This window comes from Nomascus leucogenys, chromosome 8 (assembly GCF_006542625.1).
Source record: "Nomascus leucogenys isolate Asia chromosome 8, Asia_NLE_v1, whole genome shotgun sequence".
Lineage (NCBI taxonomy): Eukaryota > Metazoa > Chordata > Mammalia > Primates > Hylobatidae > Nomascus > Nomascus leucogenys.
The window spans coordinates 103,581,692-103,596,961 of record NC_044388.1 but is presented as its reverse complement, the minus strand read 5'-3'; the positions used below and the strand labels follow the sequence as shown (position 1 = coordinate 103,596,961).

The 15,270-nt window shown below is 52.4% G+C and overlaps 1 protein-coding gene across 4 annotated transcripts in view; it reads right to left on the bottom strand.

Moving 5' to 3' along the window:
* The window catches only part of LRSAM1 (leucine rich repeat and sterile alpha motif containing 1), a 54,280-nt gene extending 39,014 nt beyond the window's left edge, over positions 1–15,266 (bottom strand). For 3 of the 4 annotated variants that reach the window (XM_003264164.3, XM_030817848.1, XM_003264165.3), the window contains exons 1-9: positions 15,052–15,238; positions 14,633–14,788; positions 11,873–11,976; positions 11,418–11,474; positions 10,871–10,915; positions 9,102–9,179; positions 7,636–7,704; positions 5,434–5,518; positions 4,319–4,440 (exon numbers count right to left, since the gene is read on the bottom strand). In XM_003264164.3, coding sequence (XP_003264212.2) covers positions 4,319–4,440; positions 5,434–5,518; positions 7,636–7,704; positions 9,102–9,179; positions 10,871–10,915; positions 11,418–11,474; positions 11,873–11,944 — 528 coding nt within the window. In that variant the 5' untranslated portion in view covers positions 11,945–11,976; positions 14,633–14,788; positions 15,052–15,238. Of the gene's footprint in view, positions 1–4,318; positions 4,441–5,433; positions 5,519–7,635; positions 7,705–9,101; positions 9,180–10,870; positions 10,916–11,417; positions 11,475–11,872; positions 11,977–14,632; positions 14,789–15,051 lie in introns of all 4 variants that reach the window. The other variant, XM_030817847.1, reaches the window with a different exon arrangement.
* Between the last annotated feature and the right edge of the window lie 4 nt (positions 15,267–15,270).

Here is a 15,270-nt window from a genome sequence, read left to right as displayed (position 1 = left end):
GATACATACATAAGTGAGTGAAAAAAAAAGGAAGTTATAGGACAGCATATAGAATATGATTCCACTGGCTGGGTGTGGTGGCTCATGCCTGTAATCCCAGCACTTTGGGAGGCCAAGGTGGGAGGATCACTTGAGCCCAGGAGTTCGAGACCAGCCTGGGCAACATAGCGACACCCCATCTCTATTAAAATATACATATATATATATATATATATATATATATATATATATATAGGATTCTTCCTTTGTTAGATAATACATTCATACACTTTCACATTAATATTTTATAGAAAAAAATTGGAGGAATATATATCAAACTCAAAGTGATTTCCTCTAAAAGGAGATTCTGGGTTACTATCTACATGAAATGCTATTATTATTTGAGACAGAGTCTTGCTCTGTGACACAGGCTGGAGTGCAGTGGTGTGATCTCAGCTCACTGCAACCTCTGCCTCCCCGGTTCAAGCAATTCTCCTGCCTCAGCCTCCTGAGTAGCTGGAACTATAGGCACGCGCCACCACACCCAGCTAATTTTTGTATTTTTAGTAGAGATGGGGTTTCACCATGTTGGCCAGGCTGGTCTTGAACTCCTGACCTCAAGTAATCCACCCACCTCGTCTTCCCAAAGTGCTAGGATTACAAGCTTGAGCCACTATGCCCGGCAGAAATGTTTCTTAATATTTGCATTTTTTTTTTTTTTTTTTTTACAATATACAGTATGACTTTTAAATTCTGTAACAATTTAAAAGTCATCAGTGCACACATGCAGATGCCTCCGTGTTTATGAAGCCCAGGAAGCAGGGGCCTCAGCTCACAGCCACAGAACTGCCCCGTCCACGGTGTGAGTTGTGTTGGACCCAGCCCTCCCCCTGCCAACCTTTAACTTCCCACAGGCCCTCTGATCCCACTGAGTGCTGGCAGGCACTGATATCCTCTATGCCTGGGTATCAGGGGAGTCCTGGAAAAGCAGAAGGCCTGGGAAGCTCTGATTTTGCTGTAGCACAAGTGGCTGGGTGGGAAGGGTGGCTCAGGTCCCCCAGCCCTGGCCAGCCCAGCCCTCACACAGTGGGTGTTGAGTGAACGTGCTTTGCACAGGGGAGTGGGAGACTGCCCCAGGGAAAAGGAACTGACTGCCCAGATGCTGAGGGCCCAACAGCAGAAAACCCCATACCTGGAAGCAAATGAACCCCACACGGGTGCTCTTAGTTACCATCAGTAAAGCTTGGTGGCTTAAGGGCATGGACTGTGGGCTATACCAGGATGCTGGCTATAAGCCATGTGTGACCATTTACGGTTACATTTTAAGTAAATGAAGATAAATCTGATTTAAAGTTTGAGTCCATGGTTGGTTGCAGTCACATTTCAGGGATCCAGCAGCTACAAGTGGCCGGGGTGACCATGTCGGCTGCATAGATTATAGAGCATTCTAATCGTGGGCAGCAGGAGCAGTGACTGGACATTGCTGTGCCAAAGACACTGACGTGGCTTCAGATCCCGGCCCACTGCATGCTGGCCGTGTGTTTGCTTGATCAGGCCCCTTAGTGTCCCGGGGCTGTGGTCTCCTTGTAGCCAAACAGGCAGTGTTACCGACCTGGGGGGCTGTTTGGTGGGTGGCGTGCGTGACGCCTGAAGAAGATCTTGCCCACAGTACGGCCTGAACTCGAATCAAAATAAAATGAAGTGTCCAGGTTGGGTGCGGTGGCTCACGCCTATAATCCTACCTACTTGGGAGTCAAGGCGGGAGGATTGCTTGAGCCCCAAGACTTCAAGACCAGCCTGGGCAACACAGTGGGACTTCATCTCTACAAAAAATAAAATAATTAGCCAAGTGTGATGGGATACACCTGTGGTCCCAGTTTCTTGGGAGGATGAAGAGGAGGATCTCTTGAGCCCAGGAGTTTGAGGCTGCAGTGAGCTATGACTGAGTCACTGCACTCCAGCCTGGGTGACAACATGAGACCCTGTCTCAAAGAAAAAACAAATTGAAGTGTCCAGAACTCGTACTAGATGTCGAGGATGGCTTCAGAATTGGGAACGTGCTCTGAGCTACGTTGTCTAAAATGGTAGCCACTAAGGACCCACGGCTATTTAAATATAAATTAATTAAAATTCAATGAAATCAAACTTTTAGTTCCTGGCTGTACACACAAGCCAATTCCAGGTGCTTGATAGATACATGTGGCCAGCGGCTGCCGCTCTGGACAGCACAGTCACCAGGTGCTCGTCAGATACACATGGCCAGTGGCTGCCGCTCTGGACAGCACGGTCACCAGGTGCTCGTTAGATACACATGGCCAGTGGCCGCCGCTCTGGACAGCACGGTCACCAGGTGCTCGAGAGATATGCATGGCCAGCAGCTGCCGCTCTGGACAGCATGGTCACTGAACATTTCCATCATTGCAGAAAGTTCCAGTGGGCAGCAGAGAGGACAAGCCATGTTGGCCCGTCTCCCCAGCCGTCCCTTCCTCAGGCAGGAGGGCCCCGGCTGCTGAGGTCAGTCCTTCCTCTGCTGTCTCTGTGCTCACCCACCCACTCTGACACAGACGCCTCTGCTCGGCAGGCTGAGCTGGCTGAGAGTGGGGCCAACTCCAGGCCACTCCGGAATGCTGGCCAGACTGCGTGCCACCATGAATGGAGAAGTCCCTGTTCCAGAAGCCGAGTCATACAGAGGTGGGGAGCACAGGCGTCAACTTCAGACGGCCCGGTTTACAACTATCTCTGCTGTCAGTGACTGTGTGGCCCTTGGGCAAGTTTCTTAAACTGCCTGTGCCTCAGTTTCTTCATCTACAAAGTAGCACAACAGTATCTGCCTCATAAGATTTCTGTGACGATACACGGAGCGATTCCAGGTTATGCCCAGTCTTAGAAAGCCCCAGATAAAGGTGAGCCACCTCATCAGCATGACTGTGAGAGCCACATTCCCTGAGCAGCTGCCCGTCAGTGTCTGTCATGGGCTGAACCGTGTCCCCCTCCCAAGTTCCTATGTGGAAATCCTAATCCCCCCATCCCTCAGAACGTGGCTGTATGTGGAGACAGCATCTTTAAGGAGGTAATTAAGTTAAAAAGGGGTCACTAGGCTGGGCCCTAATCCAATATGACTGGTGTGCTTCTAAGAGGAGGAAATTTGGACACGGACATGTACACAGGGAAGATGAGGTGAAGACACAGGGAGGGAAGACAGCACCTACAAGCCAAGGAGAGAGGCCTCAGAAGTCACCAACCCTGCCAACACCTTGGTCTTGGACTTCTAGCCTGTAGAACTCCCCTGGCCTGGATAATTCTGAAGCCCCATCCCGACGGCTCCCTACCTCCTTCTCTCCCTCCCAGCTTTCTGGGCCCCATATCACACAGTCTCAGCAGCTTCCAACCACATCACTTCCTCGCCCCTCCCTGAGACAACCTGTGCTTCCCACCACCTGCCTCCTCCACCTGGGCTGCCCCTGTTATCCAGGTCTGCTCAGAATTTTTTTTTTTTTTTTTTTTTGAGACAAAGTCTTGCTTTGTTGCCCAGGCTGGAGTGCAATGGCACAATCTCGGCTCACTGCAATCTCCAGCTCCTGTAATTGCTCCAGCAATTCTCCTGTCTCAGCATCCCCCGAGTAGCTGGGATTACAGGTGTGCACCACCACGCCTGGATAATTTCTTGTATTTTTAGTAGAGACAGGGTTTCACCATGTTGGCCAGGCTGGTCTCAAACTCCTAACCTCAAGTGATCCACTTGCTTTGGCCTCCCAAAGTGCTGGGATTACAGGCGTGAGCCACAGCGCCCAGCCCAGAAATCTTATTCCTCCTTTAAGATCTGACTTGAATATCACAACTTTTTTTTTTTAACTTTTTTTTTCTCCTGCAACTTTTACTTTAAGCTCAGGGGTACATGTGCAGCATGTGCAGGTTTGTTACAAAGGTAAACATGTGCCACGGTGGTTTGCTGCACAGATAATCCCATCACCCAGGTTTTAAGCCCAGAATCCATTAGCTTTTCTTCCTGATGCTCTCCCTCCCCACAACCCCCCTCTGACAGGCCTCAGTGTGTGTTGTTCCCCCACTGACAACTTTCTTAAAGTGTCAGCTTCTTCTGGATTGAGGATTCTTTCTTCTTCATTCTTAATGTACATTTTTCTGCCTCTATTATGGCAGCAAAGGTCATAGAATTACGAACGTTCACACATCAGCCTCTCTACAAGCTTCCAAGGACCATGCCTTGGGATCTCTGTGTGACCCTGGCACCGTAAGATCAGAGCAGGCACTCAGTAAAGTGGGAGAGAGGGTAGGTAGGCAGGCCAGAGAGCACCCCAGGTAAAAACAGCTTCCCATTTACCTCCAGGGTTCGAACGTGAGCCAGCATCTGTGGCAACCTCTGGATCTCGTTTCCACTGATGTTGAGGGTACGCAGGCTTCGAAGCTCCCCCAGGGTGTCTGGAAGCTCCTTCAGCTTGTTGTCTGCAGAGACCCCAATAGCACAGCTCAACACCCCAAATCCCCATCACCAGCTTCCTGCCTGATGCCCGCTGGGAGCCACTCTGACCTCTGGGGCACACACCAGGTCCCGGACCTTGAGGTTTCGTAGGATCAAGAAGGTGGAGTTCCAGTTCAAGTCCCCACTATACCAATTACTAGCCAAGAGACTCTAGACAGCTGGCTTTGCCTCCCTGTGCCAGTTTTCTCACCTGGAAAATGGGAACGACACTGCTACCCAGCCTTATAAGAACACGGGGAGATTGGAGGTTCAGGTAGATGATGTGTGAGATCCTCCGCACAGGGCCCCTCACGCTGTAATGACTGAGCAATGGGGCGCCACTGTTGTTCTCATTATTCATATGTTACAGTTGATAAACAGAAGCACTCTGCAGGAAGTGCTTAAGGACAGCCAGGAGAAGGGAGAGAGCTGGGTGTGGTGAGCAGAGCGCTCCTGTGGGTAAGGCGCCTGTGCAGTGGTCTTGGCTCTGTCACCATCCCACGGGGTGGTCTTGAGCAAGTCACACTTGATTTCCCGGGCCTTGTTTTCCTCGTATGTAAACTGAGGATGGCACCACTGCCCTCAGCCTGCCCCGTGGACTCCTCAGGAGGCTTGTTGCGTCACTGGAGGTGATAGCACTGCTCAGAACCTTACTGCGGCTCCTTAGGAGCTCTCGCCCCATCAGTCCACTACACTCACCATTATAAATACGAGTGACTGAGGCTCGGGGCCCAGCTGCCCGCCTCCCCATATGGCCATATGGCCCTGGCTCTGAGGAGCCACAGGAACCCTCCAGACAGCCTGTCTCTGGTTACCGTGGAGACAGCTGACCCAACAGGGGTCAGTCCATTTACAGCGACCCCTGGAGACTGGCTGCCTCCTGCTCAATGGCTCCTGGGCGGGGCAGCCTGTGGATCCAGGCCAGGACGGCCCAGAGCTGATGGAGGGTCACACGGACACGGCTTCTTGGTCCCTACCTTTAACATTGAGAGTCTGGAGCTGGGTCAGTTTCCCAATGGAACGCGGGAGCTGCATCAGTTGATTCTTTTCCACGTTTAAGACCTAAGAAAGAGGAAGAGGCAGCCAGGCGCAGTGGCTCATGCCCCCAGCACTTTGGGAGGCTGAGGCAGGTGGATCACAAGGTCAGGAGTTCAAGACCAGCCTGGCCAACATAGTGAAACCCCATCTCTACTAAAAATACAAAAATTAGCTGGGCATGGTGGCACACGCCTGTAGTCCCAGCTACTCAGGAGGCTGAGGCAGGAGAATTGCTTGAACCCAGGAGGTGGAGGTTGCGGTGAGCTGAGATTGCACCATTGCACTCTGGCCTGGGCAACAGAGCGAGACTCTATCTCAAAAATAAGAAAGAGTAAGAGGTGACACGAGAACCCACACACAGATCACAGTGATGACCCCTGCACCCCTTGCCCTGCCGGGCCAGGGCACCCAGGCACTACACACACAAGCCCTTATCTCCCCCTGCTGGCCCTTGAGGAAGACAGAAATTCTTAAGTTTCCCCTGGAGATAGGAAAAAACTGAAGCTCCGGGTGGTGAAGTCGTGTGTTCAGGAGAGCAGAGCCAGGCCTTGAACTGCTTCTGGCTTATACCGACCACAAAATGCTCAGTAACTGCCCCACCATCAGGGAGGGAGGAAGAAGGGGACTACAGACTCAGGGATCTGGGGAGGCGGCACAGGAGGCTCTAGTTCCCCCCGCATTAAGGAAAAGGCTGCCCCAAGGCTGTGTGATCCACCCAAGGCCTCAGGCCGGCAGTGGTGCTGGGACTGAGCCAGGACTTGTTGGATTCTGAAGCTGTGCTCCCTCCAGAAGGTGGCACCTTGAGGTGAGCGAGGCCAACAGGATGACACACTGAGTGACCATTAAAAATAGATGCAATGGGGGCCAGGCGCGGTGGCTCACGTCTGTAATCCCAGCACTTTGGGAGGCTGAGGTGGGTGGATCACGAGGTCAGGAGATCGAGACCATCCTGGCAAACATGGTGAAACCCCGTCTCTACTAAAATACAAAAAATTAGCTGGGCGTAGTGGCGGGCGCCTGTAATTCCAGCTACTCAGGAGGCTGAGGCAGGGGAATTGCTTGAAACCGGGAGGTGGAGATTGCAGTGAGCTGAGATCACGCCACTGCACTCCAGCTTGGTGACAGGGCGAGACTCCATCTCAAAAAAACAAACAAGCAACAACAAAAAAATGACGCAATGGAAAGCTAAGTAGCCATTAAAAATAATAAGATGAATATTTGATGAGCCAAACGATGCTACGAGTTATTGTCAGGTATCCAAAAGTTACAAATTAGTGAATGCAGCAATTCTATAAAAATACACCTACTGGCCAGGTGCAGTGACTCATGCCTGTAATTCCAGCACTTTGGGAGGCCAAGACGGGTGGATCACCTGAGGCCAGGAGTTTGAGGTCAGCCTGGCCAACATGGTGAAAACAAGTCTCTACTGAAAATACAAAAATTATCCAGGTGTGGTGGCATGTGCCTGTAATCCCAGATACTCAGGAGGCTGAGGCATGAGAATCTCTTGAACCCGGGAGGCAGATGTTGCAGTGGGTTGAGATGGTGCCACTGCACTCCATCCAGCCTGGGTGACAGAGTGAGAAAAAAAAATACACATACAAAAAGTCCTACACCAAGGTATTTATTGTGGCTCAAAGTGGTACAATTGGTCAGGCGTGGTGGCTCACACCTGTAATCCCAGCACTTTGGGGGGCCAAAGTGAGTGGATCACTTGAGGTCAGGAGTTCGAGACCAGCCAGGCCAACATGGTGAAACACCATCTCTACTAAAAATATAAAAACTAGCCGGGAGTGGCCATCTCTACTAAAAATATAAAAACTAGCTGGGAGTGGTGGCACACGCCTGTAATCCCAGCTACTAGGGAGGATGAGGCAGGAGAATCGCTTGAACTCAGGAGGCAGAGGTTGCCTCTGCAACTCTGATGGTGCCACTGCACTCCAGCCTGGGCAACGCAGTGAGACACTGTCTCAAAAAAAAAAAAAAAAAAAAACAAACCGAAGAGCCAAGGGGAGGGTGGAGCTGGCACTGAGTGCAGCCTGCTTCCACTGGCTGGAGCCTGGCCAGAACATTCCAGGCTTGAGTGACTGCCTGGTCTCACTAGGGCCATCCGAGGTGGGTTTCTGTTTCTGCAGCCTTACCTGGAGGGCAGTCAGCTGCCCCAGATCATCAGGAAGGGCTGTCAGCTGATTATCGTGGAGATCTAGAACCTGCAGAAGGAAAACCCCTGTGAGTCTCCAAGTGAGAAAGTCTCTCAGACTCCGGGCTCCAGAGCGGTGAGGAGGGGCTGGGGCCACCTCACACCCCCAGTGCAGAAACAGAGTGCCTGCCGCTCCTTTCCCACTCAGTGTTGATCATTCCCGCCTCATTTTCCTTCTCAAACCATTATACCATTTTCTTATTTTATGTATATTTATTTTTACTGTTAACTGAAAAACTATGCTATAAAACAGTATGCCTAGATACTAATATGTTAAAAAGAAACACCCCATTGTGTAAATATATAAGACTTTCAAATATGCGATAAAATATTGATAGTGGTACTCCACAGTGTAAAATTATAGATGTTTCCCCTTTTGCTTAACTGTACTTGCTAATTTTTAATTTTATTTAATTTTATTTTGAGACAGAGTCTCACTCTGTCACCCAGGCTGGAGTGCAGTGGCATGACCTCAGCTCACTGCAACCTCCACCTCCTGGGTTCAAGTGATTCTCGTGCCTCAACCCCCCAAGTAGCTGGGATTACAGGCACATGCCACCATGCTCTGCTGGTCTTTTTGTATTTTTAGTAGAGATGGGGTTTCGCCATGTTGGCCAGGCTGGTCTTGAACTCCCGACCTCAAGTGACCCACCCGCCTTGGACTCCCAAAGTGCTAGGATTACGAGTGTGAGCCACCACAACTGGCCGCTAATTTTTTAAAAATGAAAATGCACAAAAAAGGCCTTGGAGAAATATTTATACATGCGCACACACAGGTACCCTCCATATCTATGGATTCAACCAAACTCATGTTCAAAATATTAAAAGAAAAAAAAAAGCAAGCATCTGTAGTGAACACATACAGGCTTTTCTCATCATTATTCCCTAAACAATATAGTATAACAGATTGGGCCTGTGCTGCCGGGCTGACACCTGTGCTGCTGGCCTCCTCTGAAGGTGCATACCACTCTCCCAAGCTCAGGTCTGCACACAACAACCCTGGGCTCACACCTCCCACATCTTGTGAATGCCTCCCAGCCTGTCCAGGGAGGAGCTCACAGTCAGCAGGGAGTCCTTCCAGATCACCTGGGTGTCCCTCCTCTTCCTTCTTGCCTAGGACTGTCAGTCTCCTCGCCCTCTGTTAGCTGACTCGCCATGAGGCTGTCACTTGGCTTTCCTCCTAGCACGTAAACTCCCCAGGGACAGGGCCTGTGGCTGGTCATCTTTGTCACCCTATCCCACACACAGCCCACAGAAGTATCCAATAAACCATGCTGATCAAATCCCAGATTGACTGGTAAATTGGGCCCCTCTGACATACAAGAGGTGGCCCAAAGGGAGCAGGCGCTCAGCTGCCGCCTGGAACCCCATGCAGAGCCCCAGCTGCCTGGGAAGAGGGCCCAGTACCTTGATGGTTGCCAGACTAAGGAGGCTGCAGGATTTGGGAAGCAGGGAAGTGAGGTGATTCGTGTGGACGATCAGCACCTGTGTGGAGAGATGTGCGGCCATGTTGGGCTGAGGAAGAGCAGCAAGCAGGGCAGGATAAGGGCCTGGGAGCCAGCCCAGCACCCTGCCACGTCCCACCATCTTGCTCTCCCAGATACCACAACAGGGGATGCGGGTCAGGATCATGAACTCTCCCAGTGGGGAATCTGATGCCCTTCCTTAAAATCCGGATCTTCAAGGGTGAAAGAGACCTTAGAGGTCTACATCTTCCTTCCATCTGAGAAAGGATCCCCCTGCAGCCATCCTGATCATAACCTTCCTAGCGCCAGCGTCTTCATGTGGAAAATAGAGAATAATAAAGTGCCTGCCTCCCAGGGCTGCCATGATGTTAAATAAAAGCTCATGCACAAAATGTCCAGGGCTGGCAGAGGGGCCAGGGCTCAGTCCAGGTCATCTACTGCTATTTTTCTTTCTTTTTTTTTTTTTTTGAGACCAAATCTTGCTCTGTCGCCCAAGCTGGAGAGCAGTGGTGCAATCTCAGCTCACTGCAACCTCCACCTCCTGGGTTCAAACAATTCTCCTGTCTCGCCCTCCTGAGTAGCTGGGACTACAGGCGCGTGCCACCATACCCAGCTGATTTTTTTTAATTTTTGACAGAGACGGGGTTTCACCATGTTAGCCAGGATGGTCTTGATCTCCTGACCTCGTGATCTGCCCGCCTCGGCCTCCCAAAGTGCTAGCATTACAGGCATGAACCACCGCACCTGGCCGATCTATTGCTATTTTTCTTAGGCATCGACTGCTGCCTAACACTTCCAGCACAGACTGGGCGTGATGGCTCACACCTGTAATCCCAGCACTTTGGCAGGCTGAGGCGGGTGGATCACTTGAGGTCAGGAGTTCGAGACCAGCCTGGCCAACATGGCGAAACCTCATCTCTACTAAAAATACAAAAATTAGTTGGGCGTGGTGGTGGGCGCCTATAATCCCAGCTACTCAGGAGACTGAGGCAGGAGAATCACTTGAACCCAGGAGGCGGAGGTTTCAGTGAGCCGAGATTGCACCACTGCACTCCAGCCTGGGTGACAGAGCAGAGCGAGTGTCCATCTTCAAAAAAAAAAAAAAAACCTTCCAGCGCCAAGGACCTCACTACTCTGGCGGCATGATGGAACACTTTTTTTTTTTTTTTGCATATTCTCATTTAGATACCTCACTTAGAGCACTTCTACCCATCTGCATTCAAAGTCGCAACGCTCTGCTGAAAAATCATTCACTCCGCTCGGAATATCCCCGGGTGACCAGAATAAAAGGGGTGAGTTTCTATTACTACTAACACCGGGGTTCATAAGCCTTTACTACGCGGCAGGCATGTACACTCAGTATAGTTCTATCTCTATCTAGTTATCTACCACTCATTTAATTCTCACCGTACCTCAGAAAGGAGAACTATGAATGTCTTCATTTCACAGGGGAAGAAACTGAGAAGTAAGAGTTTAAGGAAGTTGCCGAAGTCATGAAGCCAGTGAGGGCAGAGTTAGAATGTGACACAGGAAGGTCCAACCCCAAAGCCTACTCTCCTATCTGTGAAAACACCTGCTGCAGGCCAAGAGCATAAGAAGCAGAGAGAAAGGAGGTGTCTACGCTGGGAAGACAACTCCTCAAAGTCCCTCGTGGGTTCAAACAAGCAGACATGCAGTAAGAAAGTCTCTGAAGATGAAGCTCCATCTTACCTTCTTCTGCAGAACTTTGCATGTTGCAAAAGCTCCAAATGGAATCTAAGATAAGATAAACAAAAGTTAAGTGTCTCCCCTCCTGCCAGTTTTTAGCTTGTTCTCTGAGTGCATTCACGTGAGGAACAGACAGGCAGGAGGTGAACAACGGCAAAACGCCACAGCAGGTGGCAGTGCTGAGCCCAGGGGCAAGGCTGGCAGGCAGTGGTGCTGGGGATGTGGCCGGCCCTTCCCTCAGTCAGCTTGCAGGAGACTGCCCTGCCCCACCCACCCTGTCCCCATTGTGAACCCCTTCAGGGGCCGGAGAATGCCAGGCCCTTCCAGCAACCTAGGAGCCTGTGGGTACATTTTCTACCTAGACTCCTTGACTCTTGGAGACTACGTTATATTGAGGCCTTTTGGACAAGAACAAAATCTAAGGAAACATCTCGTGACTGGAGCTTCTGGCCTTTCTAAAGCCCCAGTCCACCTCTGTCTTTCCTAGGGGCACATGATCCAAGAAAACGGGACAGATCCAATTCACAGCCCAACACTATGCTCAGTTTACCTCTGAAAGCTCACATTTAGAGATGTCGAGAATGTCATCTGCCCCAGCTTCTTTTGCCTAAGGATAAAAAGAATTTTTAAAAAGTATTAAGACAAAACATCTTTGCAGAGTGGACAAGCCAGACAAAGAACATAAATGGAAATAGCTGCAAAGGACCATAGACACTATCTGGTTCCACTGGTCCATTTGGCAGGTGAACCAATGACCCCTGCTTCCCCGGAGCTTGAGGCCCAGAGGGATGAGGAACTGAAAAGCAATGACAGTGCGCTCAGTCTACAGGGAAGAAGCACCCTTGACGGGGGTCCTCATCTGTTGGGTCTAAGTAAGGTATTTCTTCTGTGGGTGGGGGAGGCAGATGGGAGGGAGCACGGCTTGTCGGGGGCAGTGCGGAGGCCTACTCCATGGGGACCGAGGAGGAGATGGGATAGAGTTAGAGGAAACCCACTTTCCCTCACCAAACACATCTGGTACTCCAGGCGTTTCCGAGCCTCCTCACTGGGTTTCCGCTTCCGGAAGAAGAGCGGCATCCTTCCCTTTTCCCAGAGCAATCTTTAGGACCCTGGGACACAGGAGAGAAGTTAGGGACTGGGGAATTTGTCACAGCCCCCAACACCTGGGACAGGTAGTGCAGTAACACAGAGCATGCAGCTGGTCTGCTGGACCATGAGTTCCATGGAGGCAGGGGCTGTGTCTCCCTAATGAGTTCCATGGAGGCAGCGGCTGTGTCTTTCTAGAGAGTTCCACGGAGGCAGCGACTGTCTTTCCCGTGAGTTCCACGGGGGCAGGGCTGCGTCTTTCCCGTGAGTTCCACGGGGGCAGGGGCTGCGTCTTTCCCGTGAGTTCCACGGCGGCAGGGGCTGCGTCTTTCCCGTGAGTTCCACGGCGGCAGGGGCTGCGTCTTTCCCGTGAGTTCCACGGGGGCAGGGGCTGCGTCTTTCCCGTGAGTTCCACGGGGGCAGGGGCTGCGTCTTTCCCGTGAGTTCCACGGGGCAGGGGCTGCGTCTTTCCCGTGAGTTCCACGGGGGCAGGGGCTGCGTCTTTCCCGTGAGTTCCACGGGGGCAGGGGCTGCGTCTTTCCCGTGAGTTCCACGGGGGCAGGGGCTGCGTCTTTCCCGTGAGTTCCACGGGGGCAGGGGCTGCGTCTTTCCGGTGAGTTCCACGGGGGCAGGGGCTGCGTCTTTCCGGTGAGTTCCACGGGGGCAGGGGCTGCGTCTTTCCGGTGAGTTCCACGGGGGCGGGGGCAGGGGCTGCGTCTTTCCGGTGAGTTCCACGGGGGCGGGGGCAGGGGCTGCGTCTTTCCGGTGAGTTCCACGGGGGCAGGGGCTGCGTCTTTCCGGTGAGGTCCACGGGGGCAGGGGCTGCGACTTTCTGGTGAGTTCCACGGGGGCAGGGGCTGCGACTTTCCGGTGAGTTCCACGGGGGCAGGGGCCATGTCTTTCTAGTGAGTTCCATGGGGTCAGGGGCTGCGTCTTTCTAGTTCTTCCATCTGTGTCCTGAGCCCACCGCAGGCACTCAGTACTCCTTGTTCTTTGTTGACTAAACATTGAGCAGCAGGATGAGGTGGAGACAGACAAGCCAGATGACCTGGGTTGGGGCCCACATTTGCCACTGACCCATAGTGAGGCCTTGGCATTATCCTTTTCCTGTTCTAGGGAAACTTAGAGACGTTTCCTCAGGCGCTTTCCAAGGCTGTTCTTTGAGGACTCTAACAGACTCTGCCAATCAATCACTTCCAGCCTCCCAAACACTGTCAGAGCAGGATCAGCAGGAGCAATCCAGAGCCAGCCAGGACCTCAGGGAGCTCAACTACATCATGACCAAAGAGACCTCTGCGGTGAATACAAATTAAAAAGCAATTCTCAGCTTACCACCCTCAGTTACTATTCCATTTTGTTCTCACCATATCCCTTTTTAAAGTGAAGAAACAGGCCGGATGTGGTGGCTCATGCCTGTAATCCCAGCACTTTGGGAGGCCAAGACAGGTGGGTCACTTGAGCCAAGGAGTTCGAGACCAGCCTGGGTAACATGGCGAAACCCCGTCTCTACTAAAAATACACAAAGTAGCTGGACGTGGTGATGTGCACCTGTAGTCCCAGCTACTTGGAAGGCTGAGGAACGAGAATCGCTTGAACCCAGGAGGTGGAGGTTGCAGTGAGCCAAGATCACGCCACTGCACTCCAGCCTGGGTGACAGAGGTAGTCTCTGTCTCAGAAAATAATAATAAATAAATAAAGTGAAGAAGCAGATGCTTATTAAGTTCAGTGGCCTGGCTGTACAGCCTGGATTGCAGCCTGGAACCGTGGTCTCTCAAGTCCTGACCTGTGGGATTTGCCCAACTGCTTGGTGCTCACATAACTTGGCACACACGAAGTACACTGTCCTGAACTCAGAGCCAGGTGCTCACTGCCTGCCCAGGGCCTGCACAGTGTCTGTAAATACCAGAGCTGGATAAGGGATGGCAATGAGCCAGGAAGCAATCACCCAGGGAAGTGCATGGTGAGCAGCACAGGCTTTGGGATGAAAGAGAACTGAGTTTGAATCCAAAATCTGCCACCCACAACTGCAGAGGTCACCTTGGCTCACCTCTCAGAGCCTCAGTTTCCTCATCTGTAAACTGTGAGTAACCATGCTACCAACACTGGCTTCTGTCCTCCAATGACTTCATGTATGTCAAGCCCGTAGTACAATACCTGGCACACGAGCGCTCAATAAATGTTAGCCACAAAGCACCCCACATGCAAGCAACATTGATTCAGGGCCCGCTAGAGGAGCTAGGGAGAAGATGGTCATGGGAGGAGATGCAGCTGAAGAAGACACACACCCAGTCCTCAGAGGGATGGGTGAGATGGCAGCTCTGCACCCACGGGGGCGGGGCTGTCTGGGGAGGCAGCCAGGCCTGCAGAGCCAGTTCAGGCCCCTCTTGTCACCCCACCTGCCTGCAAGGACGGGGAATGGTTTGAAAACAGCCCTCCCCCATCCCTCCCTGATGACCAGCACTTATCCTTCTACTCCCCAGTCACTAACCCTCCTGCACCCCCTTCCGATGTGCAGCTCTCCCCACTTCCTCCCAACCACCATCGCTCTCCCACCCCTCCCCGAAGATCAGTTCTTTCCAGGCTGCCCCACATGCCTGTCCCTCCCTCTCCGACGTCCAGCCTAGATGCGGGGGGAGGGCCACACCCATATTTCCTGGGGTGGGGTGGGCAGTGGCTGACCTGGCTTTGCGGATGGAGGGGTCCCCCACGTTGGGACCCGCTGGTGCACCCGAGGGCAGGTCGATTACTCGGAGGGCTTGGTCACGGACTCGGGGCCGCAGACCACCCGGCACGGGCCGGGCGGAGCCGGAGTCTGGTCTCCTTCAAAGGCAGGCGCTGGGGACAGAAACTCAGAATCTCAGAAAGTCACGCAGACCGGGATGACGAAGTCTGAGGCTCTAGGAACCGCGGACTCTCCGAATGAACAGCGGGACTGGATTTCCACATAAATAGACTGTTTTCATAACTAAAGTGCACACACCAAGTGCTCGAGGGAGCAGGGGTCGCCGCGGTACTGGGGTCTCGGAATGGGACTACGGACCCCTCAGGGGAGGGGCGGGGCTCTGGGATTGGGTGACGGGGACCGGGGTGACACTCACGATAAAGGAATATGGGAAACAGCTAGGCCTGGGATCACGGGAGCAACCCCTCTTCTCAGACTTCTCCGGAGCGAACTACCCGAACCCCCTTTCGGAATCTCTAGCTTCAGCGCACCGCGGTGCCCGGCTTACCAGCCATCAGCCTCAGGCGCCTGCCCACAACAAACATGGCGACAAGGGCGTCTCTGGAAGGCTGGGCAGTGACGACAGTTCTCGCGA